The 27,919-nt window shown below is 38.1% G+C and overlaps 1 protein-coding gene and 1 long non-coding RNA gene across 3 annotated transcripts in view; both read right to left on the reverse strand.

Moving 5' to 3' along the window:
- The window catches only part of LOC149138326 (DNAJ heat shock N-terminal domain-containing protein), a 271,925-nt gene that overhangs the window by 111,841 nt on the left and 132,165 nt on the right, over nucleotides 1-27,919 (reverse strand). For both annotated transcript variants that reach the window (XM_089448165.1, XM_089448164.1), the window contains exon 6: nucleotides 10,618-10,671. In XM_089448165.1, coding sequence (XP_089304291.1) covers nucleotides 10,618-10,671 — 54 coding nt within the window. The remainder of the gene's footprint in view (nucleotides 1-10,617; nucleotides 10,672-27,919) is intronic.
- LOC149138327 (uncharacterized) lies at nucleotides 12,409-13,065 on the reverse strand. Its single transcript, XR_016264300.1, has 2 exons — nucleotides 12,848-13,065; nucleotides 12,409-12,729 (listed from the first exon to the last, which is right to left on the reverse strand). It is a non-coding gene; the product is annotated as an uncharacterized LOC149138327 (long non-coding RNA).

The raw sequence follows: 27,919 nt of genomic DNA on the forward strand, positions 1-27,919 counted from the left end.
ACTTGAGGACGATCAAAACAATCACATTATACTTCTAGGTTGATTTGGCTGATTGGAGAAACAAGCGAGGAGCTGAGCCCCAAGGTATTTCAGATAGTAAAGTAGTGAGACCTCCGATCTCCCCTCAGCCCCACCTTTGGGAGGACAACCGACACCCTCAAGACCATTGCGAAAGTGCCAAATAGCACATCAATTCACTCACACCCAAAGCGTCAAAGAGTTTAGTACCAAACGATTCCTTAGTAGCCCCCTGCCAGAAACAGGTTCCTCCCCAGTCCCAGCGGAGCAGCCAGAGACTTAACTAAAGCTTCTTTCCTTTGGCCACAGATGTTAGGAGTATCCTTTACTCCTCGTTGGATCCAGAGGACTTTGATAGCTAGCCAACACCACTATCACCCCCCTCACCGTCGGTTATCAAACTCAGGCATTCTTGAAATCATCAAAATCCAAACCTAGACTTATTCACTTAGCCTTCTACATCATCTCTTATATACACGTTTATGAGGTTGTCTTATTATTATTATATCCTCTTTTACTTTGTTTTACCCTAGTTTTAGCTTCAACATTTTCTAGGAGTTGCATTTTCACTCTTACATTGTACTTGTACTAGTTGTATCCTTCCTTCCCATCGACCTATTTATGGTCATTCATGGGACATTAATAAATTATCTTATCTTACAAGTTGTTATTGTCATGAACTAGGGTTTGAATAACTTCACACTATAACTTATACAAATTTTGAAAGAATTCTTTTGTCATTTCATTTGGAGCAATTTATTTTACTTGTAAACAATATATTTGGAACCTGTAGAGCTACATTGAGCTAATTGTTTCACTTTTCATTCTCCATTGAAAGATATTGGTACCATTTACTTGAACATTATCTCTCATTGTATCAATATTTTTCTTGGGAAACACAAATATTCACACAAGCATCTCATTTAGGCATTCTTAGCATTAATTTGCATCAATATTAACTTACCTCCAAGCATAAGCTTGGTTGAAAGACTCTAGGACCACCTTTCTCACCCAACTTGTGAAACATAGACCCTCTTTTGTGGTTAACACAGTGACCATGCAGTCGTCAAAGCCACAGTCTCTGCAGCACCGGAGGCATCGAATGGTTAGATTTCCAAGGGAGGTATCATTAATATAGTCTTTGCTATCTTTCCCTGGGCTTCTCTCCACAACTTACACTAGAGACTAGTTTCAAAATAGTTGAGAGAAAGGATTCATCTAGGTAGGCATTTAACTTAAAACTAACCAAGATAATTGCATTCCACATTAGATAGGTTGCACATCATTTCAATTTAGTCATCTTGGAGCACTTTAAATTTACTTGCAATATTATGTGTCTCATGTACTTGTTATTTCAATGATGAATGGTCTCATTATTACTTGATGTTATTATCTCTTGTTATTTGAGCATTTCCTTTGCAAGAAAAATCTCTATTTACATTTTGCAAGTAAGAAGCTATCTTGAGTTTATTGAATCTCATTTGCAAGCATTATCTTTCAAATAGCATTTTCTCTATTTTGCAAGTAGTGTGGATCTTTACATTTGCAATCTTTACTTTACTTGCAATTTTGCTATTTCATGTACTTGTTATTTAGCTCATGATTATTGGATGTCATTATCTTTTGTTACTTGAGCACTCTCTTTACAAGTACTATTTCCTTTATAGTTGCAAGTGATATTTATATGCTCATCTTGATCTAACATTTGATTTTGTAGGATTATTTATCATTGTATCTTGAAATTTATTTTGAGCAAGCATTTGTCATTTACTTTGAAGCATTGGTCTATACTTTGAATATATCATTGAATATTGCTCATATATTTATATGCTTGTTTACATTTTGGAATCAAGTTATCTTTGATAAGTATCTCCTTCTAACTTTAGTCTCCTAGAAACTCACATTTCCTTTAATTAACCTTCTTTAAGGACCACCCCCCTTAGCTTAACTACGAAAGAGGTTTAACAGAGAGAGTAGGGATTAGGTGACAACCCCTTCTCTTAATTTTCCACTAGGATCACACCTTGTGGGATTGAGGATTTTTCCCACAATCACCTAGGTGTGCAAGTGAGGTGACAACAGACCCCATAGGAGAATTGTTCTCCTAGATTTGTCTTCCACCTACGACCAACAGCCCCTTGACAACCACCTGTGTAGCTGATGTTGTGCCAGATGTCTCTGCTCCTTGAGCCAATCATACGTCCCCTCGCCCATCTGTCAAGATTGTATGTTTGAAGGTGGGCCATCCAACCCCAAAGGTATGATATTTCATTATGTAATTGGGTGCTTATGCTTGTTTTTCTTGGGCACACTTGGGTATGAATTATTGCGCGACTTGGAAGGAGAAAGGGCTTCGACTGTAGTCTTGTTCTCTTACCTTAACTGGGGGGTTAATCCTCAACCCTAGTCCCATGGGATTTCTCATACTGGCTTACAGCTTTAGGATGGACACTACTTGGGAAACTCTGATTTTGGTGGCATGGTCCCCTAAGTTGCACGAAACAGGGAAACGGGTACGAATTTCTGAAACAGGCACGGGTACGAAACGTGACCCCCCCAAATTTTGGAAACTAGGAAACACAATATATATATATATATATATATATATATATATATATATATATGTATATTAGGACATTTAAGAAATATGTGCAATCATAAAGCATATATGATACATTCTAATTTATTACATTATGATTAAATTGTCAATTGTCAATGCATAAACTATAAGTCTCTAAATTTACATCACATTTACTGATGATGATCACATGATGAAAATAGCAATATCCAAAATCAGCCACGAGAAATTTTGAATTTCTTGTCTCGTGCTTGATTGGGAGCCTCCTCCTACATAGTCGAACGACCTTAGTGCTATTGATTAAATACAAGTTCCATACCCTACTACCTACGTGTTCTTGATTATTGGGAGTCTCCTCTGCATAGAGTGCTTGGTTCTCTTGATTAAATACAACTTCCATACGCTAGTACATGACAAAATCCAATGGAAACATTGCAATCCCCCCAATCCTGAAATCCTGAAAAACAGATAAGTCTGTTGGATTTTGAGTGAGATCTAAAATTCTACTTTCTCCATATGAAATCCAATGAGGGTGAAACCACTTTCAAACATCCTGAGTCATTTCATGGTAATGTTAAAAATTTAAGTAAAATGATGAAAATGAAAAATAAAGGAGAATGTCACTTTTACTTTAAGAATTTAACATTACCATGAACTGCATATCAACACTAAGGCCATAGGCTTGAACATTAGACTACCCCACTCAAAAAAAATCCTCTTTTTTATAACTTGAGGGGCATCGAGAAGCATCCGGAAGATATTTTAGTTGCCCAATAAAATATTAGAAGCGAAAAAATTTTAAAAAAATACAAGAAAAGTCAAGTTAAAAGAGGAAACTCCAACGTACGGCCTGGAAACTCGTTTCTGACCATACTAGCCATGTTTCCTCCTCAAGAAATGGGCCAATATGGCCGAAAACGCGTTTCCAGGCCGTACATTACGAGTTTTCTCGTTTCCATTTCGTTTCCAGCCGGAAACGGACCCTTCTCCAACATTTCCTGCAACTTAAGTGGTCCCATTTTCTCGTTCCACATTTTTCACTCCCCTATTTCATCATCTTCCCTCTCTAGGTCCATAAGGCTTTGGCATCCCCCTCCCCTTGTCCACATTTCTAAGTCGGGCCTAGAACAATGCCCCAGAGGTTGATGTAGCTCAAAAAAAGAGATAAAAGTATAATATGGCCACATATAATAGGAAATATACCACAAAATGAAAAATATGGTGAGGAAAAATTTACCGCGTGGGAAAAAGCAAAACATGAGCTCTACCCCCTATCATTATAGCCATCACCCTGGTTCCTAGGGCCCCTATGAGTGCCCCCTGCATCATTAAGGAACCCATGAAGGTCCCAACCCCTGGTGGGCAAAGAACTGCCCCACCTTAAGGGGGTAATCACTACTATATTTTACACATCATGCTCTCATTCCCTGGAGCCCTTAGCAATAAAATGAAGAAAAATCAAGAAAATGAGAAAGGCAAATGAATAAGGGTGGAAAGCAAATGTCGAGGTAACTCATGTACCATGATTGCTCCCTCCTACATTTATATACCCAAGATGTGGGCCTTCCTCATTATAGCTACCCTTGTACCATGGCATGTGGCTTGGAGCCTTCCCTTTGTCCCCACTCTGTGTTGATTTTTGGTAGATTCAGATGTGCTCTAGCCATGAAAATTGGTGGAGAGGCTGAGGCACATGAGATTTCCAAGACTCAGAAATCGTTTTGAGAAATTCCATCCGAATGAGGAGTTATTAAAATAATTAATATTTTTAATGGGTTCCTAAGTCTAAACTTGGGAAAATAAAAATATTAATGGGTATTAATAAAGATAACGATGAGAAGCTTCTAAGAGACGAGGATCAAGTTTGTTTTAATCTTAGCCGTTGATTAGAGACATAATCTCAGCCATTGATGCATCAATAGGAAAAGTATAAGAGAAGACTTGAGGGTCATTTGGAGATACACCAATAGATACTCAGTATCTCAAGGAAAATTGATTCTCAAAGAGAAGGAGATCGATTTCAGAGGGAGAGTTGCAGGGTGGAGGAAGAGGGGGGATTAGCAGCAGTGAAGGAGCTCAAAAGAAGTGACGCAGGGACTTTGAGAGGCAACATGGAGGGAGATGCAGGGATGACGCAAAGCAAGACCAGAGCCACGCAGAATGACGCAGGGTTGATGCAGTAGAGAAAGGAAGCTCTCCATGTGTCAGAAAATCTCGAAGAATGTGTCTCAAGTGTTTTCTCCTAGTGTCTATGTAAATTTTTCTGTAAAAGCGATTGTTGCTAAAGATTAATAAAATCCTCCTCTGCTGCACCGGCTTTCCCGCATTGGGTTTTTCCGGGGACAATTGTCCAAAAATCACTGTGTTGATGTGATTTATTCTTGTGCATATAATTATTTTTGTATAATGATGTGATATCTGCAGTAGAATTTATTTTAATTTTTACTGAAGAGCTTTCATAAATAACTTATTGGGAATAATAAGTAGGTGAAATAAATCAGTTACTGCAGTAATAGAATTTCTGTTTAGAAATTTTCACACTCTGTTCCATCATTATTTCACATGACACCTACCATTTGAAGGGTGTACCTTGGACCTGTCAATCCCTTAAAGGTCGAAACCACCTAACAAGGTCCTTCATTAGCCACTCCTACCTAGAGAAGTAACACCATTACATGCTCAAAGCCCCAAATCTGGAATGGAAACCCAATATGAAGTGCGCATTTCTGCTCTTGATTAACAAAAGCTTATTTACTCAACTGCACAAATGAATCATTGTATTGGAAGGTGAGGAGACTCAATGGATCTTGTACATGTTTGCTAGTAGGTTTTTCATTTTGGACTTGGCCTCCCTATACGGGATCCAAGCCCTCCAAAGGATTACAACGGCATTTGTAGGGTGAGCATTGAGAGCCATGGGCCTCCATTCATGCAAAGCATTGATTGCCACACCATGGGCTTCTTTAGCACCACCATTTGCTTGTTCATGCCCCAATTATTCAGAGATGATGATGCACTTGGACCAAGTTGCCCCAGTTGGCTACACATTGCACTCGACACTTGGCATTGATCCAAGGCCCAGAGGAAGTTATGTCTTTCCTAGGGAGACATGGGAGGGCATGTGTCATATTCTAGCCCTCATTGATGGAGCATCGACTTGATTTTGAGCCACTTGGAGACCCATTTAGAGCCCACAAAGTCAAAATAGGGGTTTGGAGATGTTTTGCAACAGAAAGAGGGTATCACCCTCTTCATCATGATTTTTGACGCCCTCTCACACATTTCTAGCAAAAAAGGCCTCAACGCTACCCCTCTAGGCCTCCACACATGCATGACGTCAACCTTGCGTGGGGTTAGGAGGGAAATTTAATTTAATTTTGAAGTTATCATGGTTGCCTTGTAACCATGGGTGAGTTACTTAGCACATTAAGCATGCAAAGGGGCTTTGTCTTTTGTAATTTGAACTCATAACACTTGTATAAATAGGTGAGACCTAGTCCCATCCTAAATCATCACTCTTTGGTTTTTTGGCCTAGTAGAGAATTTGGACCTGCAATTCGTGGAGTATCTTTGGATGATTATGAATGAATTTTTATGTGTGGATAATCTTGTCTTATTTTTGGAGCTTCTAATTGGCATTGCTGTGCATGGATATATTCTTCACTATCTTGTAAGTGTTATTTCATGACGAATTTATGATTTTCGCTAATGTTTAGTGCATGGAATAATGTCTCATGGTTATTAATGTGACCTAATTGTTGAAAAATTGTTTTTAATGGTAACTATTGGGAATTTTGCATGTATTACTCATTGTGATAGTGAATGAACGAATGTTCCTGAGGAATTTTTTTTTTTATCTTGCCCTTGAAACTCCATTAACAATTGTCCATGAAGTATAAATATCTAAAGGGTAGCAAAATCCTCTCTTTAGGTCTCCTTGAATAGCGAATTGCCCATATCAAGATTTTTCATGACTCCATATCTCCCAAAGGTCTAAGGCACTGGTCAAACATCCTTGATGGTCATCATAAGTCAAAATTATATTTTCTTGAAGCATATATTCTCGTCCCTTTAAGGATAAGGAGGCCTCTCTAGGGCTTGGTGCAAATTCCAATAGACGAGGAATTTTTGAGTTTGGCTCTGATAGAAATCTTCCTTTGTGTCTCCTCTAGAGATGCTCAAGTTTTGGTGGAATTCGCACAATGGATTCTCCATAAATTTGGATGCCCTCGTTGTCACATCAAGAGGAAACCCTAGAAGCTAATCCTTCAAATTGCAGATTCTTCACAGGCATTTGCTTTAGTACTTGTTGAAGTGGATCATGTTGAAGTTTCTAAGTTTACTTAATTTAGAAACCCTTCATGCACTTTTTCTAATTTATTGCTACCTACTTGTTAATTTTCCTTTAACGAGTTATTTACAAAGTAAATACTGTAAATAAACACCAATGCATGCTCAACATATTACAGATCAGCAACTAAAAGAAACAAAAACAAACACACCACATGACACCATTATTTTTGGACCAATGTCCCCGGAAAAAACCAATGCAAGAAAATCGGTGCAGCTATCTGAGGGTTTTCTAATTAAGCAATATTAGAGTACAATCTGGGTGTCGTGACTGGCATACCCAACAGAGAATTTCCTTAACAGCTATACCTCACAGTTTGAGAGAAATCTCTTGGCTGAAGCCCCAGAAAACCCTTCCGCAGCTCCTCAACACAAAACTGCTCCTGCAACCCCAACATTTGCCCAATCTGGACTGCGTCTGCCCCTCTCTGTCTCACGCTGGCCCTGCGTCAGCCTTTCTTGGCCTGCGTCAGCCCCAGGAGGCACTGCATCATCTACGTTGGCCCCTCTGGTGCACTGCACAGCACTTGGCTGCCTCTGCGTGGCCCTGCGTCAGCGTTTGCTGGTTCTGCATCACCCTTGGCTGTTGCGCTGCTTTCCCGGCACAATCTCTGCCTTCTCTGTTCCTCTGTATTCAATGCCCCTCAGCTGCTCTCCCGATCACTGATTCTATCTCTCTTAGCAAAACCCGCTCTAGAGAATAGAATGACTGATCATCTGGTGTGTTCTCCAAGTGACCCTCAAGCCTCCTCTTATACTTTTCCTATTGATATCTCAACGGCCGAGATTAAGTCCTTAATCAACGGCTAAGATTAGATCTGGCTTGATCCATGTCTTTTGGACCACTATAACATAGATTCATATTAATACACATTAATATTTTATTTTCCCTAAGTTTAGATTTAGGGACTCCATTAAAGATATTAATTATTTTAATATCTCTTGATCTGTTTAGAATCTGCCCAAACCCTTTCTAGATATTGGAGATCTCATGTGCCCCAACCTCTCCACCAAATTTCGTGGCTAAAGCACATCCTATGCTACCCCAAATCAATAGATCATACATTGCCTTCTCTTATCTACCTTGACCTGGGATGCACTCATATCTCACACTATATCTCAACCCTAGGCCTCATGTAGCTATCTTTTAAAGGGGTTTTTCGTGGAAAGTCTTACTAGCTTCCACTAAATCTCACAGCATTGTTGAACCTTTCCATTGAATGAGCCACCTTGCCTCACTCCAAACTTGTCATAGAGACATATATCACAAGCAGTGTTTTTAAAACCGGAACCGGTGATCGGACCGGTCCACCTAATGAACCGGTTTACCGACCGGAACCGGTCTAACCGGGACTGGTTTGGTCTAAACGAACCGGTTTTAGAAAAATACATTAAATAATTATTTTTTAATGAAAAAAACTATTTTTAAGATTTAAAAGCATGATTCCAAGCCAATAGAGACAAAATATGCAAAGATTGCTCATTTATATACCATGTAAAGGTGAATATATCAAAATGGCACCGAGTGCAATACATATCATCGACAAAATACATAAGCAATGAGGCTCTAAACCACTAAGAAGATATTAATATCACAAGTAAATTTCATCTAAGGAAAATGTTAGGTTTAATATGTTGCCCTAACCATTTTCCAACATGGTATCAAAGCTATGGTTTGTATCCTTGGTAGCTGGAAATATCACTATTTCATCTGTAGCTTGATCATTTGGAGATCAAGTATAACAAGACTAGCAAGAAGCTTATACAAAAGAAGAGAACCAAATGACAGACAAAAAGTCTGCCCCTAAATTAAAATAGGTCTGCATAGAGGTCCAAAGTCTGAGGTGTTTCAGAGACACGAGAATCATAGAGGTTCAAAGTCTGGTGTATTTCAGAGACCCAAGAATCACAAAGATCCAAAGTTCGGAGTATTACAGAAACCCAAGAATCACAGTAACTTCGTATAGAAGTCCGAAGATTGTAGGCCTAATAACATTGCAGAGGTACAAAATCTTCCTTGGTTAATAGAGGTCCGAAACTATAATGATACTAAAGAAGGTCTGAAGATTTCAGTGGATTACAAAGGTCTGAATTACAATGGTATTTCAATTTTCCCGAATTGCAGTGATATTTTAAGAACTTAGAAAATTGTAGTAAGGTTTGAGAGATGAAGTATCTAGAACATGTATCATTCCTATTGATAAAGTCATGAAAATCATAACCCCTAAACCACTAAACCACTAAACAACTGCGTTTTTTGTCATGTTTCAATGGGCTGTCCATAAACCGGCCGGTTTAGGACAAAACCGGCCGGTTAGCAATAAACCGGCCGGTTTTGACCTAAACCGGCCGGTTTTTACCGGTTAGGTCAATTTTCCGGGCACATGGGGCTTCTAACCGGGTTTTTTCACCGGTTCTGACCGGTGAGCCTCCCAACCGGCCGGTTAGGCCGGTAACCGGTTGGACCGGAACGGTTTTTAAAACTATGATCACAAGTGACTATTATTGGGACTCCTCCCATCAATGAAAATCCGAGAACAGTAGGGGACTTAGGCTGAGGTGACAGTGGGCCTCTATCCCAAGTGTTGTTGTGCCCTCTAGCTTTTTCGTCTTTACAAGCCCTGCTAGTTTGTGCAGCAACACTATTATTTCCCACTTTTGCTAAGTGGTCACGAGAAGTTGTCTTGAACTACTACTCGCAAGTTCACACCTACCCTGTGCAAGAATCTCTTGCTCAAGCTATATTTCTCAATAGATGTGAGGGTGTGTTTTTGTATGGGACCAACTCGTCCCTCCCATGCTCTTTTGATGGTCCTGGTTCGTCCTCCTTCGCTCTGCCCAGCAATGTCCCTTTGATTGTTTGCTTTTCTCACTGGGGCTCAGCAATGGTCTGGAAGAATGATGAAATATTCAGAGCTCGAATTCTCTGTTCAATGATCCCACGACATGCCAAATAATGCTCCTCTCCAACAAGGTATCAAGTCCCCTTTTTTAATGCAGGCCCATAATATCTATCTCCTGCCCTGAAGTTCATGGAGCAAAGCTCAGGAAGATTAATTCCGTGTTTGCCAATTCCAACAGTCTTCTAGAAGAAACACACTCCCTCAGAAGGAGGATTGATGACCAAGGCTCAATAGCAGTAGATCAAGGCGTTCAAACAACAATTGGTGACACTGTTGAAGCTCGAAGTGAAGACAGAGTAGCAAAAGTAATCTCCCCATTGTTTCTTCAGAAAATGAATCTTCATTAGCATCTTGTACTTCAAATTATGAAGGCCATTGTATTGCAAACAATCCTCTCTGCATACCATAGCTACTAGCCATGATATTTCTGTTGGAAAGCTCATGATGCTTCAAGACTTTTGGCTCTATACTGTCAAGCATCAAATTTTGGACATAGCTGATAGTGATATAACTGTATAGTTAAACAGTAGGATTTCATACATTTATATGAGAGCTCTCAAAATACATGAATTAGAACATAATACATATACATTGCAACAATTATGACAAAAGTAGAAACCAGAATTTATGAATTGCCATGTCTAAACAGTGAGGAGGGGAAGCAACAGACTACCCCATTTTTTACACTATTTTCTACTGTTAATGAAACATCATCCTCTTGATTGACCAAAAATAAACACATTGATTATCTAAAGCACAGGAACGTACCTGCGAAAAAACATCAGGAGCAGCACGACCCATATTTGCCAGCATCAAACCAACCTACTATGCATGAAAAGCAGACAAGTTAATTAAATGTTAAAATTTGAGCTTGAACAATAGTTTCCTGTAAAGATTTACACAAATATGAAGAATAAGATCGAAGTAAATCATCTAACTTGCAATATCAAATGTAATAATTTAACACCTTGTCATTTGAGATCATACAATAATTATAAATCAAGTTTATAGGTGGTGTTTTAGTTGGCTAAAAAGTTTATATACCAAGATTTTGAGGCAACGTTTATGGCACTGTTGCCGGGGAGGATTCGAGTCTACCTCCTCCTTATCTGAAGATTAAGCTTCATTAACTTTCAGTGAGAAACCAGATAGAATGAGGACATAAGTTCTCACCTGGTGACTCCATTATCATGAGGCAAGAAGACCCTGAAATGATCCTCACATATCAAAGGAGGACAAGTGACTCCCTTGAGATCCCTATTTTAGATACGTTAAGCATGGAGGTAAAAGTAAAACCTTGGATTCATTATACCATGTCTCCTCTTAACTTAGAAGGAATCCTAGGCTATCCTCACCCCCGGTCCAAAAACCACAAATATTCACCATTTTTCCATCGAAACGACTTTGATGATCCAAAGAAACATTTAAAAGAGATTGAAATAGGTTGCTCTTCTCATCTCAATAGAGAAACCAAAGAATATGCGATCATGACTCTCTCTGCTTTATCCCTGAACGATTATGCCAAGGAATGGTTCTTGTCCCTTCCTAATAAATACATAAATTCATAAGTGACCTTGCAAATGCCTTCTCATTTAGATGGATTGAAGAAAGAGATATTCTGGATCTATACAAAAAGATTTCTTCTTGGTCAAGAAAGGTGAACCTGAGGCTATTAGAGAATTCAATCAAAGATTTAATAACCTGATAGCTATCGTACCTAAAAAATTAAAAACCCCTGATGAGTTGGTTCTCTCATCATATCTTCCGGCATTTGTGTGAAAAGTCGGTGACTTGATTCCTGTTGCAGAAAACTAATGATATGTCTCCTATTTGTTAAATTACTTGAACAAATTACTTGCAGTTTTCTACGACAAATATTGAAATACATACACTGCAGCCTACACAAAATAAAATACTGCGGAAACTAAATACTGCACTGGAGAGAAATAAACACACACATAAACACTGTTGTTTTTGGACAAATGTCCCCAGTCTTAAATTTTCTTAGGGCGACATTGTTCTTTGCTATGATAGTTGCATTTCATCATTAATACATTAAGTTCACCCCATATTCTACACCATTATACATCATCATATGCAATTATATAGAAAGAAACAACATCACCATCATCATCAATGCAGCAGAATATAAAAGGAACAATAGAAGAAAAGCATGCACACACATACAAACACTGGGATTGGTCCAAGACCAGGGCAAAACCCACTATGGGGAAAACCCTTGCAAATCTTCTTCTTCTTAGATCATCATCAAATGATGCAGCAAAAGAGAGTACAATGATCCATAACTTTATATATGCAGCAAAACAAAAATGATATCTATGAAACCCAATGTTACCAGACTCGGAATCGGCAACAAATCGACGAGGCAAAAGAGCGAAGAGTTTTAATTGGATCGGGAAAAAATCGGCAAAAAATCGTTGAATTCATTAAATAAAAATATACACATACATTGAATTAAAAAAACCAATTTTCATTAATATTGGGTAAAGGCATGTCCAAACAATGCATAATATCAAATTATCAATAGATGTCCAAAATATCATGAATGAATAAGTATTTCATATATGTTATGAGTCCAAACATGATCCAAAGCACCGAGTCTTGAGTCCTTAGAAGCATATGCTTCTAAACGTTTACAAAAAACTGCATACTAATCAGAAAAAAATCAGCAACTAAGAGTCTAAGACTCTTAAGAGTGAGAACTAGAAGCGATTCCTTCCACTCCTTCGCTTGCTTGACTCTCAATGTTCTCCAAGTCATGAAGGCTTAAAAGAGGAGGCTCATCTAGTTGAACCCAGTCTGCCGCATTTGTAGCTTGCAAATCTATCTCTTCAAGGTCGATTGGTGAATGATCCATACCTGTCATTATCATGAGACATTGAAATGTGAATTAAAGTTTCACTCTGAAGTTTGAAGTTTGAACTTTAAAGTACGAACTAGATTATGAAACCTTCAAATTCAAGCTCTCGAGTCTCACCTAGTATTTGTTTGTTACGAAGTCGTAGATTGTAATGGACAAATACAAGGTCATTCAAGCGTTTTTGTGTCAGTCGGTTGCGCTTCTTAGAATGTATTTTCTCAAACATGCTCCAGTTGCGTTCACAACCTGAAGCACTGCATGCTTGGTTTAAGATTCGAATGGCAAATCTCTTCAAATCTGGCGTATCACTACCAAAGTTTTGCCACCAAAGACCTAGCAAGTGGTAAGGGTTTGTGAGTAGAAGTACTAAATAGTAAAAACTTAAAAAGAAAAGAAAATTTAATAAAACATTTAACAACAAAATAAAGTTTAAACAAATTTAATGAATTGATGAAGCCTTCAAGCTGGGTACTTGGAAATATCTTAGACCTTTGTCTTATAGCACTGGTATAGGCAAACAATTTAGATGGTGCCCTGTTGTCGCACGAATTGTCACGACAACGCTCAGACCGGGGGCTGTCACTCTGATCCCCGATCTCTCCGTTTAAGCCTGTCTCCCGCGGCTAAGGGGGGTAGACCCTATAGAAAAAGGATGACCAACTGTGAACCAGTTGGGCTGGGAGACACGAAGGGAAACCAGCACTAAATTGATTTTATTAAATTAATAGACCAGTGCCTTATGGATTTAATGTTTAAACAATTGATTATCAGATGCTGCAGAAATATAAACCATGTAGAGTAACCATTTATCATCAAATTAATTTTTATCAAATGCGAGAAAATGCTTAAATGATACTCCAGCAACTGAAATTTCGAAAGATCACGTAAAATATTAACCAGAGATCACATTCATGCAGTTAATCTTCAGATGAACATTGAATCATGTTAAACATTAATTCCCACATCAAAATTTTAGCCTCAGCATAAAAGATGAAACCCAAAAAATTCCTGAGCCAAGACTGAAATTGGCAAAAAATTTCCCAAAATATTTTTATATTTTTCAGATAAAACAAAATTTAAAACTAAATGAAACTTTTAAGTCAGAAAAAATCTAAATGATATTAAATCAGAATCTAAACTATAAGAAAACAAATTCTTCATGATTTTTTGAAGTTTTATAAATTTTTTATGACTTTTTAATTTATAAAATAAAACTAAATTCTTTTTATTTAAATTCTAAATGTCAAAACTAAAACCAAAATTTAAATCTAAACTAAAATCTAAAGTAAACAAACTTTGAAACAATTAAAATCTAATCTAAAACACTAAATTCTAAGCTAAATAAAATCAAAAGTAAAGACTAAGGACTAGAACTTTTTGATTTTTTTTTTTATTTTTTTTTTGTAATTTTTATACTTTTATAAAATTTTAAGTTTAAAACAAACAAAAATCTTAATAAAAATAAAACTTAAAACTAAACTATAGAATTAAAATCTAGAACCCTTTTGTATGATTTTATAAAAGCTTTATAATTTTTATAGATTTTAATTTATATATATATATATATATATATATATATATATATATATATTTTCTATGATTTTTTAAAACTTTAAAATCAAAATGAAACAAAACTAAACTTAAAAAAAAAAAATGAAAAATAAAATCTAATCTAATCTAATTTGAACTATAAAAATAAAATAAAATCAAATCTAAATTAAAATCTAAAGATAACAAGAAAACTTTTAACTTTTTATGATTTTTTTTTTTTTTTTTAAACAGAATTCTAAGCTTAAGATAAATCTAAAAAATCTAATCAAAACCTAAACTAAAAACAAAAAAAAACAAAAAGAGCTTTTTATGAATTTTTATGATTTAAATCTAATTTTAAAAAAATGAACTTTTTAACTTTTTTTTTTTAAAGTCCAACTCTAATCTAACTCTAACCTAAACTAAATCAACGTACACACATATAAAAATAAAACTAAATTACAAACCTACGCTAAATAAAAAAAGAAACTTAAAAATTTATGATTTTAATTAAATCAAAACACTAAACTAAATAGAAATTATTGAGCCTAATGCATGAATATACACAGAATAAAATCAAACGCATGTTAAATCTAAAACAAATATAACACTAACTAAAACTAAACTAAAGCAAAGCATGTAATATAAACAAAAAAACAACCCTTATCCTCATGCGTAAAACAAAATCGATTATGTGTTTGTCGTTTTTTTTTTTTTTTTGTGTTTTGCAGGTCTGAACAGCCGCAAAGGAGATGATAGAGTTTGATGGCGGAAAGGAATGCGTGAGGATCAGGAGAGGTGCACGCAGCGTAGAGGCGGTTGCGGGAAAGAGTAAAGCAATGAGGGATGAGGAACTGAAGCCATAATGGATTCTGAGAGTTCAGCTGCGTAGGAAGGAAATTCAGATCATTTGCGTGGAGGAGGAATGAATTTACTGCGTGAGGGTTGAAGGACATGTGCAGAATGGAGTGCCTGGAGCAATGGACAAGCAAAACGTTGATGGTGAAGCTTGCGTAGGTTGAAGGAGAATATTGCGGATGGCAGATAAAGATTTGTTGGATGCTGACAGCAAAACAAGAGCAGCTGTATGATCTGACAGTGAGAACTGCGTGGAGAGACAAAGTGAACGATTTATTTCTTACAGCTATGGCAGTGAAGGATAGCCTGGGAAAAAAAAAACGATTTGCAGTCCTCGGAAAAAATATTCCAAACCCCAGAAGCTAATATCAATGAAACCGGTGTAAAATTTCTTCCAGATCTGAAAACAATTGAAATTGAGACCCTTGGACAGCGACCCTGCAAAAACTAGATTTCTTCCCAGACCTGCAACCTGCAAATGGAAAACAAAAAACCCAGAAAATATATGCAAGGATTAAAAATAAAACCCTACAAACCAGCTATGAATTTACAATATTTACAGATCTAAGGCTCTTTAGCAGCCAGATTTGTCAATAATCCACAGTTATATTTTCAGAATTTCAAACTTAATGTGAGGTGCTTCAGAAAACCCTGCATGCATTAATAAAAAATTTCAAATGATTTCAAATGATAAGCCCGGAATCAAGAAATGGTTGGGCTCTTTCAGAAAACACAATCCAGGAGTTGGCTGGTTCAGCCGAGAACTTCCCCTAACGCCCGGTAATCTGAAAAAAAAAGGATTTCCTGCACAGCTTAAAATCAACCATCAACATAGAAGGAGAAAACAATAGTGAAACCCCGATCAAATGGAGATACCTGCCACTATATTTCAGAATCTAAACTATCATTCAAACCCCAAAGATCAGACAAGATACCTGTGCCTAGATCAATCTTCTTTAAGCTATCATCAATGGCTGAAAATAAAATTATGCAGAAAAAATAAAACAATCTTACAGCATTTCCAGAAGAGTAACACCAGCAAGATTTTTAACCCCAAAGTCTTTCTTTATTGCACAAAAATGACTACAAGAGAGCTTTCTTTAGCACCAGACTCTCAGATCAAATCTGGTGTCAAATGACCCCTAGCACCCTATTTAAAGGAAAAATTCTCAACGGCTAGTTCGAGTGATCCACGTCAAAATGATCTCGACCGTCAATGAGGATCAAGACATCTCTTAATCTCATCCGTCAAATTTTTTAATGCATTAAAAATTGAAATTCTGCATTTATTTACCCAAAAATATTATTATTTTATTATTTTTAGGTTTTTTCTTTATTTTGTTATTTTTTTTTAATTTTTTTTTCAGTTATTTTATTATTATTATTATTATTATTTTTTAATTAATTTTTAAATGGATCCTCGAACTTAGCCTTTGGAAAAATCACCTAGGACCTAGGACTTAGGACTTATGAGGGGAATAAAACATTTCCTAACCCTCAAGACACTTTACATCATGACTTTTACAACTTTACATCTCAAGGGGGAAAACCCATCTGACATAGACAATCATAAACCACCCAATTCTGCGACACAACTATAATCTAGCAAATTAACACACTAGGATTCTCCTAAGATTCTAATGACAAAATCCATTCCGGCTTTGGGGTTAGGCTGAAGGAAAACTCTGCCGATCATGGATCGGTGAGACGAAAAACCTTCCAAAACATAGATTATCACTAGAAAATTAGGTCCACCTAGGCAATTTACATACATGACTCATATCTGCTAAGATTATTTACAATCCACACATGCAGACTGGGTTTACAACATAGTATGATCGAGTCGACGATGACTGTCGAATGGCACGAACAAGTCGATTAAGCGCTATCCCTTTTTGCGAAGAAAAGGTGGTGTACTGCTATGGGTAGTTGACACGTACTGGTCAACAGTGCCCTATAATCTTGTAGTTGGGAGAAGACACGACTTTGATGTTCTGGATGAGGGAAGCACCTTTCCATGCATGTCATAAGTCCTTTTCCAACCTCCCCATCCTCATTAAATTTGCTCTTATCATAAAAATATTGTGGGTTTAAGAAGTACCCAGCAGCGTGTAAGGGGGAATGCAATTGCCTATCCCAACGTGCATCTATAATGTCCCAAAGAGGCATATACTTTGTCTCATCATCCCCATATCATCTTTTGATGGCCTCCTTTGCAAGATCCATCGCCTCATAAATGTAACCCGTAGCGGGTTTGTCACCATCAACCATCCTGAAAGTTCAAGCATTCAAATTTAAAGAAATATGAAACATTGTAAATAAAAAGAAGCTTGAAATGAAATTTTAAAAATGAAAAAGTTAAAAGACTTGAAGTACCTGAGAACTCTAACAAGGGACTCCGTCACAGCAATAGTCTCTTCGACATCTTACCAGAAACCATCATTAAACACAAGTGCAGCAATTTCGATGCCTTCAAGGGTCTTGGAATGTTTACATCCCATCCACTCAGGTTGTTAGGCCCCTATACTACTAGTGTAACCCCTTATTGTTATTAGTATAACCCACTTATTATATTGTTGTACCCATGTAGTGCCCATATTGTTACTATTGTGCCCCATAGAAGCCCACTATTGTTATTATTGTGCCCTTACATTATTATTGTTATGTCGGCTCTGATTATGTTATGACCCCTTAGACTCCTATATATAGAAAGGAGGTCTTTTCATTTGTATCATCCAAGAATTGTTCATTTATGTAATGTAAAGGAGGTTGCCCCCCTCGAAGAGGCTGAATTCTAAGGCATTGATCTATATTTTCTATCTTTTCTTGAGCTGGTTTCATAACATTTGGTATCAGAGCTTTGGATTCTAGGGTTTCGCTGCTCCAAACAGGTCATCGTGGCATTTTCGCTATAACTTTTTTTCTGTGACGTTTCAAAAGTCGTAAAAGAAACCCGTTTGAGAAGAAATCTCGCTGAACCTTGGGTCTGAATTTCAGAGCTTTTCGCGAGATATTTGCGGAGATATGATCTGAGGAAGTTGGTCTTTTTGCAGACTCTTGAATTACATTCAAAATAGGTGACCTGGGGAAAATCGTCATAACTTTCTCTCTGGGGATCAGATTGAAATTTCGTAAGAAGGTGCAGAAAGAGGACGGACTGTAGTTTCTTGTATGAGATTTTCATATCCAAATGTTGAAACAGTGACACGTGGCACTTCGTACAATTTCACCCTTCTGGAAAGGTCTATAATCAGGTCATCTTGGGAGATTGTGCATAACTCTTTCTTAGAGAATCCAATTTGGATCAGACTGGTGGCATTGGAAAGAGGACACAGAGGGCTACTACAGATAGCAATTTCAGAACTTAAATATCCAAAAGTACAGAGTTACAGTCGTTTCAAGATCGAGGTCCTAAAATCAAGAAAAAACAAGATGAGGAAGTTTGATGGCAAGGATCCGGTAAATTGGATACTTCAGATGGAGCAATATTTTGATCTACATGGTGTACAACTGTTACAAAAGGTATGTATTGCATCTTCATATTTAGAACCGGATCAATTTTTATGGTATAAAGGGCTTTGTTCTCGTAAACAACTTGTTACGTGGTCAATTCTCACAGAGGAAATGATAGCACATTATGAGGATACAAAGAGCAACACCTTCTTTAGAGCAACACCACACAATTGGAAAGAGTAAAAAGGCTTTGTGACATATTTGAAAGTAAAATTATGGCAACAAGGAAGTCTACCCCTCACAACTATAAAGATGGATGTGTTGTTTCTCCTAGCCTTCCACAACCTACAAGGGTTACACCACAACAATTGGAAGAAAAAAGAGAAAAAGGGCTTTGTTACAATTGTGATAGCAAATGCACTAAAGGTCATAAGTGTGCTGAGAAGAAATTATTTTACATAGAGTATGAAGAGGAGGAAGAAAAGGATCAAGAAACATCAAAAGAAGAGGATATATGCCAGGACCCGACCCCAGAGAAAGAAGAAATGAATCAGAACATATCTTGTAAACTATTGGCAAGAATGACCACTCCTCAAACTCTCAAGATAGAAGGACATATCAAGAAGCAAAAGGTGCAAGAAGTGAAAGATCACATTAAGAAAGAAGAAATGAATCCAACCATATCTTGTAATTCACTGGTCGGAATTACCACTCCTCAAACTATCAAGATAGAAGGACATATCAAAAAGAAAAATGTTCAAGAAGTGAAAGATCACATCGAGCGTCAAGAAATGAATCCGACCATATCTTGTAAAGGATTGGAAGAAATTACCACTCCTCAAACTCTAGAGATAGAAGGACATATCAAGAAGAAAAAGGTTCAAGTAGTGAAAGATCACATCGAGCATCAACAACAAGTTCTCCAACTTTTAAAGGATAACGCCACTTCGGTGCAAAAGCAAACGAAACAACAGGTAGATAAACATTGTAGTGAAAAATGTTTTGATGTAGGTGATTGGGTATTTTTACTGCTACATCTCAAGCAAGTTATTTATGAGAAGGAAATGTTGGCAATACTACATGCACTTAAAAAATGGCAACCTTACCGAATGGGAAGACTCTTCAAGGATGAGGATGTGGAAGCATTGTTTTGTGCTATTTATATTATCCAACCAGATTGACTAAACGAAGCAAGGGATGAATGGAAGAAGGACGAAGAAGTATAGCCACTTATTCAAAAGTTGCAAAAGATCCCAATTCAAACAATATTGCCAGAAATTGAAGAGGAAGGAAAAATCATATTGGAACCTGGAGCAATCACAGAAACAAGAACCCGACAACTACAAAATCGATCAATTTCAGAGTATCTCATCAAGTGGAAGAACTTACCCGCTGAAGATTCCACATGGGAGGACAAGAGTTTTATACAGAAGCATCAAGAACTACTCAAGCGTTGAGGACAACGCTTTTTGAAGGAGAGGGGCATGTTAGGCCCCTATACTACTAGTGTAACCCCTTATTGTTATTAGTATAACCCACTTATTATATTGTTGTACCCATGTAGTGCCCATATTGTTACTATTGTGCCCCATAGAAGCCCACTATTGTTATTATTGTGCCCTTACATTATTATTGTTATGTCGGCTCTGATTATGTTATGACCCCTTAGACTCCTATATATAGAAAGGAGGTCTTTTCATTTGTATCATCCAAGAATTGTTCATTTATGTAATGTAAAGGAGGTTGCCCCCTCGAAGAGGCTGAATTCTAAGGCATTGATCTATCTTTTCTATCTTTCCTTGAGCTGGTTTCATAACACAAGTCCCAAGAACATCCTCTTCAGATTTATCTTTTGCTCAACCACAGATTGCAAAGATATGAAATTTGTTGCAAATCTAGTCACTGCAGGTCGAACAATTTCTTTACCTTCAGTGTATTTTCTCATAGCATTTAGGACAATAGTGTGGTTGTATAGGTATTTGGTTATGGATTTTGCCTTCTCCACAACCTCATGTATCCAATGAAGCTTACCAATGTCCTCAAGCATTAAATCTATGCAATGGGCAGCACAAGAGGTCCAAAAACTAGTGGGGTTCCTAATCTCAAAAAGTCTACCAATAGCCATATAATTAGCTGCATTATCGGTGACAATTTGTACAACATGTTCTTCTCCCACTTCTTGAACGACTTCCTCCATCATTTTACAGATAAGTTGGGCAGTCTTAACCTTGCCTAAAGCATCCACTCATTTGAGAAACATTGTGCCTGCGGGACAAGATACAAGGAAATTTATTAAAGTTCTATTACTCTGATCTGTCCATCCATCACTCATGATGGTGCACCCTGTTTCTACCCATGATGAACGAAACTCAGCTAGCACAAGCATGACATCTTCAACACTCTCTAACAACATATCTGTCCTAAGGCTCTCTGATGTAGGGGCTTTGAACCTTGGACCTGCAATAGCAATTGCATCAATCATAGCTTGCCAATAAGGACTTTTGGCACAATGGAAAGGTATGTCAGAATAGTACCAAAAGTTAGCAATGGCCTTCCTTGCCTGACTATGGATATTTTTTTCCAATCAGTGGCATCCAAGGTAGGTTGGGAACCGGGTTTTGTGCGGGGAGCAAAAAAGGTGTTTATGTTTCCACCTCCAGTGTTGAAGGAAGGAGTCGAAGGACTCGTATGGCTTTGAGTTTGACTTGGCCTTTGAGGCATGTGTGGAAAACTTGGGAACGGCATTGAGGATTCAACAGAGTGAGGTGACATGGGGCTAGTGGTAGAAAAACTATCAACTCCAAGAGTTCCTATTTCAGTATTTTGCTTTGCTTTCTTGGCATTATGCTGATCTAACATATCAAGGGCCAAGGTTGCTTGGTGTTTGACATTATCGTCAACCTTGCTGCAAAGACCTATATCATGGCCAGGTATTTGTGCAAGGTGGAACTTGAATCTATAAATGCCTCCACTACATTTCGTTTTGCAAAATTTACAAAGGAGCCTGGGGTCTCCGGGAATCTTGTCACAATAAGCCCAAGCAAAGAACTTCTCTCTTGGCATTGTTGTTGCTTTGAACTTGTGTTTAATGTGTGGCTTCTATTAAGATTTGGAGTCGTGGCTTCTATTAAGATTTGGAGTCGTGGCTTCTATTTAATTTGTGGCTCCTGTGAAAGACAACAAAAAATCAAATTTAAAAATGATCCAAAAATTTAAAATATGCTAGAAATCTAAAAAATTAAATGAAGACAGATGTCAATAAACATATAGAAATGTTGCCTTTCAATAAAACCAGAAAAACATATTGCTTGATACATGAAATGCAGGTTACATATTGCTTGATACAATAAATTATAAAACCAGAGTTTGGTTGATTTTTTGGAGAGTTTTAACTTTTGATTGATGTAATTATTGATTGTAATTATAGTGAGAAAAGCAAACCTGATATGATGCAGGTTTTGTAGGATGAGACATATAATCTGTGTAATAAATGCTCTCTGCTGGCAAGGAAAGCTAAAGGAAGTTGGTGATAAAAGTCCCTGGAGTGAATGCTTGGCATCTTTGCACAATCTATTGTATGTGATACTTGATAGTTCATGATACTTGGTTGCCTCAAATTTTAGAGTGTAGTACAGCAGATTCTTGTATCACATATGCCCTTAAATAAGAATTTTTTTGGCAGTGAACATGTAGCTCAAAATGCCTCTGCAAATAAGCAATGGGATAGATTTTGTGCGGACTTTCATACAGCAAGGGAAATGATTTAAGATTCACGGTCCAATTATATGATTTTTGATGCATATATATTATAATTATATATTTAGAAAACATGCAGAACCCTGGTTTTATTCAATGGAGCACAACATAGCTCTAAAAATTGGCACAAAAGCACACCAAGAAAGTGCCATGTCATGCTGAAAGGCCAAAGTGCAGTACTGCCTTTTGCTGGTTGAGAACAGTCATAACAGCGGCACAGATGACATGCGAAGCAGACCAAAAAATGGCACATTAACTGCTTGAAAATTCCTTAAGAAGTGCGTCTCCTTACCAAGCAAACATACTCAACACCCTATCTCATGCGAAAGAGATCCAAAAACTATGCTCTCCATCACACCAACAGCAGTAACAGTAGCACCCTCCTCTAAGGTTGACTTATCTCTCATTAAATCTCGAAAAAGGTGCTTGGAATAAGTAATTTTCAAGCTTGTTTATTGATCATGCAAAATAACAGAAAGTCTTCACAGGTGAATTTGACTTAGCCTGAGGTGTAAGCAACCTCCATATGTTGGTCCTCCATGTGCATATCCCAAGAACGTAGCTTAGGGAGTAAGCTACCTCATTAGACGTGGATTTGAAATAGATCTGATATGCTTCATATCAGAGTTGGAAAACAGTGCAATTTGTTTCTCAAAGGCAATGGAAATTTATTGTATCAAGCAATATGTTTTTGGCATTTGCAGAATGTTAAAATGAATGTTAAAAATTTGGTGCTTCTTTAAACTTTTCAGATAACTATCACAATTGTAAACTGCCCTATTTTCCCATCTCTTGATACATTATCATCTGAATGGATTGCCATAATTGAGCACCTTGATTCATAATCAGAGTTCCATTTACCCAAGTACTTAGCTTGATCCCTGTAGGATGTTGCACCTTAGTACTACATAATCTACGATTCTACATGTTGCTCAACAGGTGAAAAAGAAAGGTCAGAACTCAAGGCAAATAACAGCCACACTGTTAATACGTATTCAGGACTAGAAATACTGCTGTAGATAACAAATTTCTGTGAGTTTGCAGGCTGTTTGCATGATGAGACAGGTCCACCGTCCACATTTCAACGATTAGTGGAGAATGCAATCTGAAACTTTCAGCCCATTAATACAGATTCTATGTTGGGTTTGAAATAAGATTCGAAATGGAAACCTCTGCTTTATTTACTGCACATTACAGCGTTGAGAACTTAAAAGGAATACCTCACCGTTCACGCAGGTTACCTCAAGGCTCACGCAGGTATATCTCAACAATCCGGCTCTGCGGCGTCGAATGCGGCTCTGCGGTGTAACCGTGTCTGTCAACAATCCGGCTCTGCGGTGTATGGAATGCCTCTGCGGCTCTGCGGCGGTGTCGACTCTGCGGTGTCTGGAGTCTGGACTCTAGACTATGAAATAGCTCTACCACATAACCAATAAAGTTATAAACTTACAAAGCGACAATCCGAAACCCAAAACCCGATAAACCCTAAACCCAAAACTGGCGGGACTCGGGAAAAAAACGCAGAATCGGAAAAATCGGAATAATCGCCATACTCGCGAGTCAAACTCGCGTTGACCACGAGTCAAACTCGGTCAACGCGATTTGACTCGCAAAGATTCGACTCGGATCGTTTCATGGGCGAGCAGAGTTGGAATCGCGAGTAATCGGCAAAATCGACGATTCCTGTTTCACTGATGAAACCGATCTAATCATGCCAGGAAACAGAACCCTCATACTAATGGTTGTAATGTGCTATCACAAACTGATGTCAACTGTTGTATACTACTGCCACTGTGTCGAACACTGCTGAGCACTGTTGTCACTATCAATGAGCCCAATACATATGTTTGCAGCGGATACTAACAAATCAGATCTACAGATCTACAGATCTATATAACAGCAGAGAGAAACCCAGATCTACCATATCACTGAAGTCAATTGAAGTCAAGATGTTAAACCCTAGATCTAAACTCAGGTCGTTCTCATCAAAACTAACTATGTGCGACTGAAACTTCTTGTTCGCTCTCTCGGTCACTGTATGCGGGCGACTGTGACTGCACGGTTGCTCTCAGGAAATCTTTATGCATGCGACTGTGGCGCAATACATTTAAAAGTTTAAAACCCAGAGTCGCTCCCTTACTGTTGTTGTGTGAGCGACTGAGATGTCCTGGTCACTCTCAGGACCACTTTGTGCGAGCGACTAGGGACCGATACCTCCAGATCTGTCTTTGAAGCCATAGTCGCTCCCATAAGCCTCTGTGCCAGCGACTATGGGTCTTTGGTCGCTCTCATAGGCTTGTGTGCCAGCGTCCAGGGACCAGAATGCCCTATTCTGTGCCAACGACCGAGATCTAGAAGACCCTAACCCAAAGCGAACCTTTCGCCTGTGATTTCGGACCCTTGAACGAACTCCTTCCGTTGAACTTGTGTGAACCAAGACAAAAGAGAAGAGAAGATGTGTCCAAATGATCTTGAGGTCTCTTCTATTTATAGGTTTTCCTGAGGGTTCACTTGGGGTTAAGACTGACCCAAGCAGTTACTCATGTGGTTAGGGTTGACCCATTCCATAATACATGTATGAATAAAATAATTCATAACTCAACTTCCGCTTTAACCAAACTGGGTGATCTTTAGGTCGATTTTGGTCCTCTCGAAAATATGAATCTAAAGAAATCGACATCTCAGACATTTTAGTTGTCTAAGGAGGAATTTTACCGCAGATTCAAAAATTAACACTCCCTCTCAACTAGGGAGAATTCCACCTGTCAATATCTATCCATCGAACAATATGTTATTCTGGAATCTTCGAGTATCATCACTAATCATCACGGATCATCTCTGTCATGTAGTAATCATGTCATGTCTATCTCGAATCATCATCACAAATCATCATTGTACATCTCGATCTATCCTTTGTGTATTCCTTCTTATCACTTGATTGTTCCTGCTCGTATGCTGAACATTCTCAGATCTAGAAGAAGAAGAATTTGTTACCGGAGGGGAGCTCAAGCTACCACCCTCTATCCATCAGGCTACTATCTGGAATCTCTTCTAGCGGGCTGCTACCTGGAATATCATCATCAATCATCATCGGAGAGCATATCATCAAGGAGCACATCTCAACCTGGAACCACATCGACGAGCAAAAGCTTACACCCATACCGAGCAATAAGACAACTCACCACAGGGGAGTACACCCTCGACCCTGGAATTTCATTGAGGAGCTTACCCTCAACCCAGAATCATATCAGGTTATCTCAACCCATCCTATTGCCTACTGATCTTCCCATCGATGACCCAGAATAGTCATGTGGTAGAACACCTGCATCATAATCGACTTGGGTTGTACACCCCAAGTACACTCTCAACTCGTTGGCCAAAACAAGGAGCGGTATTCCCATCAAGCTGGCCTGCTTGAGGGTATGATGCCAACTGGGGTATACTCTGCAAAGACCAAGTAGGGGAGCAGCATTCTCCGACCCTATAAAGATAGGGGAGCAGCATTCTTCAACCCTCGGTAACAAATAGGGTAACGCCTTATTGTCCAGAGTTCCCTCAACCCCGGGATCCCTCCATCTCAATTCCTCACCTTGGGAGCTCAAGCAGGGTAGGAAGAGTTTGCTCAATGTCCTCGATTAGCGCTGCTCTCATCATCAGCTTGTCTCAATAGCAGTTGTTCCCTGTTCATACAAAACATCAAATCAATATCATGTCAGATCATATATGATCATTTGAATCGCAAAAAGATACCATAATCATCCTCCCTGTCAAGGAGGTGCCAAGCACAAGCCTGAGCTTGTTTCGAACAGCTGCATTGTCTCAATATATGACAGTATCTCGGTCCCAACTATAAATATGGGACTTACTACCAATTGGATCATCACAATGTATCCATGTCATATCCAAATCATTCTCAAACAACTCTCTAAGGAGCTTCTACATCCTACCTCACAGCTGGCCATGCTAGCAACATCATGATCAACCTCGATCATGCTATGGACCTCTCAACCAAGATATCATGGCAGATCGCATACTAAAGAAGCATCCAAATGTGCTTATCAACAACAATCACAAATATCGGCAATATATCTGTGTAGAAACATATCATAGGAGAAATATCTCATTCTCAAAACTAGAACACCTCAGGCAGATATTTCAAAGCATGCTCGGTGACAACTCTATGTGAGTGAAGCAACTCACTCATGAATTTATTCAAGTTCTATGTACATCATACATATACAGATGGATGTTCAAAACAAAACATCAATGCTTCAACCATCAAATGCCATGTCAAGTTCAACAGCATCTTGAACTTCAAATCAGAGTATCCAAGGATTTGCAATTTTCATTATTCAAAAATATTTTCCAATAGCTTTGCAATATGGTATTTCTTTTCCCAAACTCCAGAAATCAATTCATCATGCCATGATACATTATTTCGAGCTTCATAAGCCATCTCCCTCTGATTTAGATCATCAGAGGCTCATCACCTGTCACAAGTAGATCATCAAGATATAAAACCAAAACCATAGTCAATATCAAAGCCATACTTTGGAACTCATCATCCTGACTTTATCAGATATCCGTCAAATCTAGACATATCTAGATTGCAATGCTCTAAGCATAATGCCTTACTAAGCCAACATAATCATCCTTACATAACTCAATGTTGTACCATCAATCAGCAAAATCAACTCATCAGAGTTTATAAGCCAAATCACGACCATTATCAAAGTCATCATTATCATAGTATTAATACTTTCAATCAGGGGACAGGTGGAGCTCATATCAAGCTCATATCAATTAATGACTTCATCTTGCCAACAAGTTGTAATCATGTATGCAATATCAATCTTAACTTTATCACGTCATTCTCATAAGCATTACATAAGTCATCCTGTCACAAGGTGAAAATGCATACATCAAGGATGAGTCATTCAGGTTCCATTTTTCATGCTAAATCACAACTATCATGACTTCAACCATTGTGCTAAGAACAAGGAGGACAATTTCCACATATGTCATCATGCCCACATTGTGAAAATTCTATCACTGCAACAACTGATTTATTTTACCTACTTATTTCTCAATAAGTTATTTACAAAAACCCTTTAATAAACATTAAAATAAATTCTGTTGCAGATATCACACCATAATATAGAAACAAACACATGCACAAGAATCAACACATCAACACAGATATTTTGGACAATTGTCCCTGGAAAAACACAAAGTGGGAAAACCGGTGCAGCAGAGGAGGATTTTATTATTTAGCAATTCTTCAGTACAACTCGGTACCAAACTGGCTTACCCAATAGAGAAAATTTCTCCAGCACTTCTCCCAGTCTCAGCGTTAGGCTTACTGGCCTCTGCACAACTCCCAGACCCTCTGCGTCAGCTCCTGCCTCTCTGTGCCAGCACTGGGTCTCTCCACATCACCCACGCAAGCCCTCCAGTGACTGCGCAGTCTGTTGCCTCTGTGTATGCCTCTCCAACCTCTGCGCTGGTCTTCTAGTGTTCTTCCCGACTTTCTGTCTCGTACCCACTGCCTCTTGCTGCTCTCCAGACCACTAGTTCAAATTTCTCAACTAA

The sequence above is a fragment of the Pinus tabuliformis genome, chromosome X (genome assembly GCF_031772625.1).
Source record: "Pinus tabuliformis cultivar Carrire ecotype Pingquan chromosome X, CPIR1, whole genome shotgun sequence".
NCBI classification, from domain to species: domain Eukaryota; kingdom Viridiplantae; phylum Streptophyta; class Pinopsida; order Pinales; family Pinaceae; genus Pinus; species Pinus tabuliformis.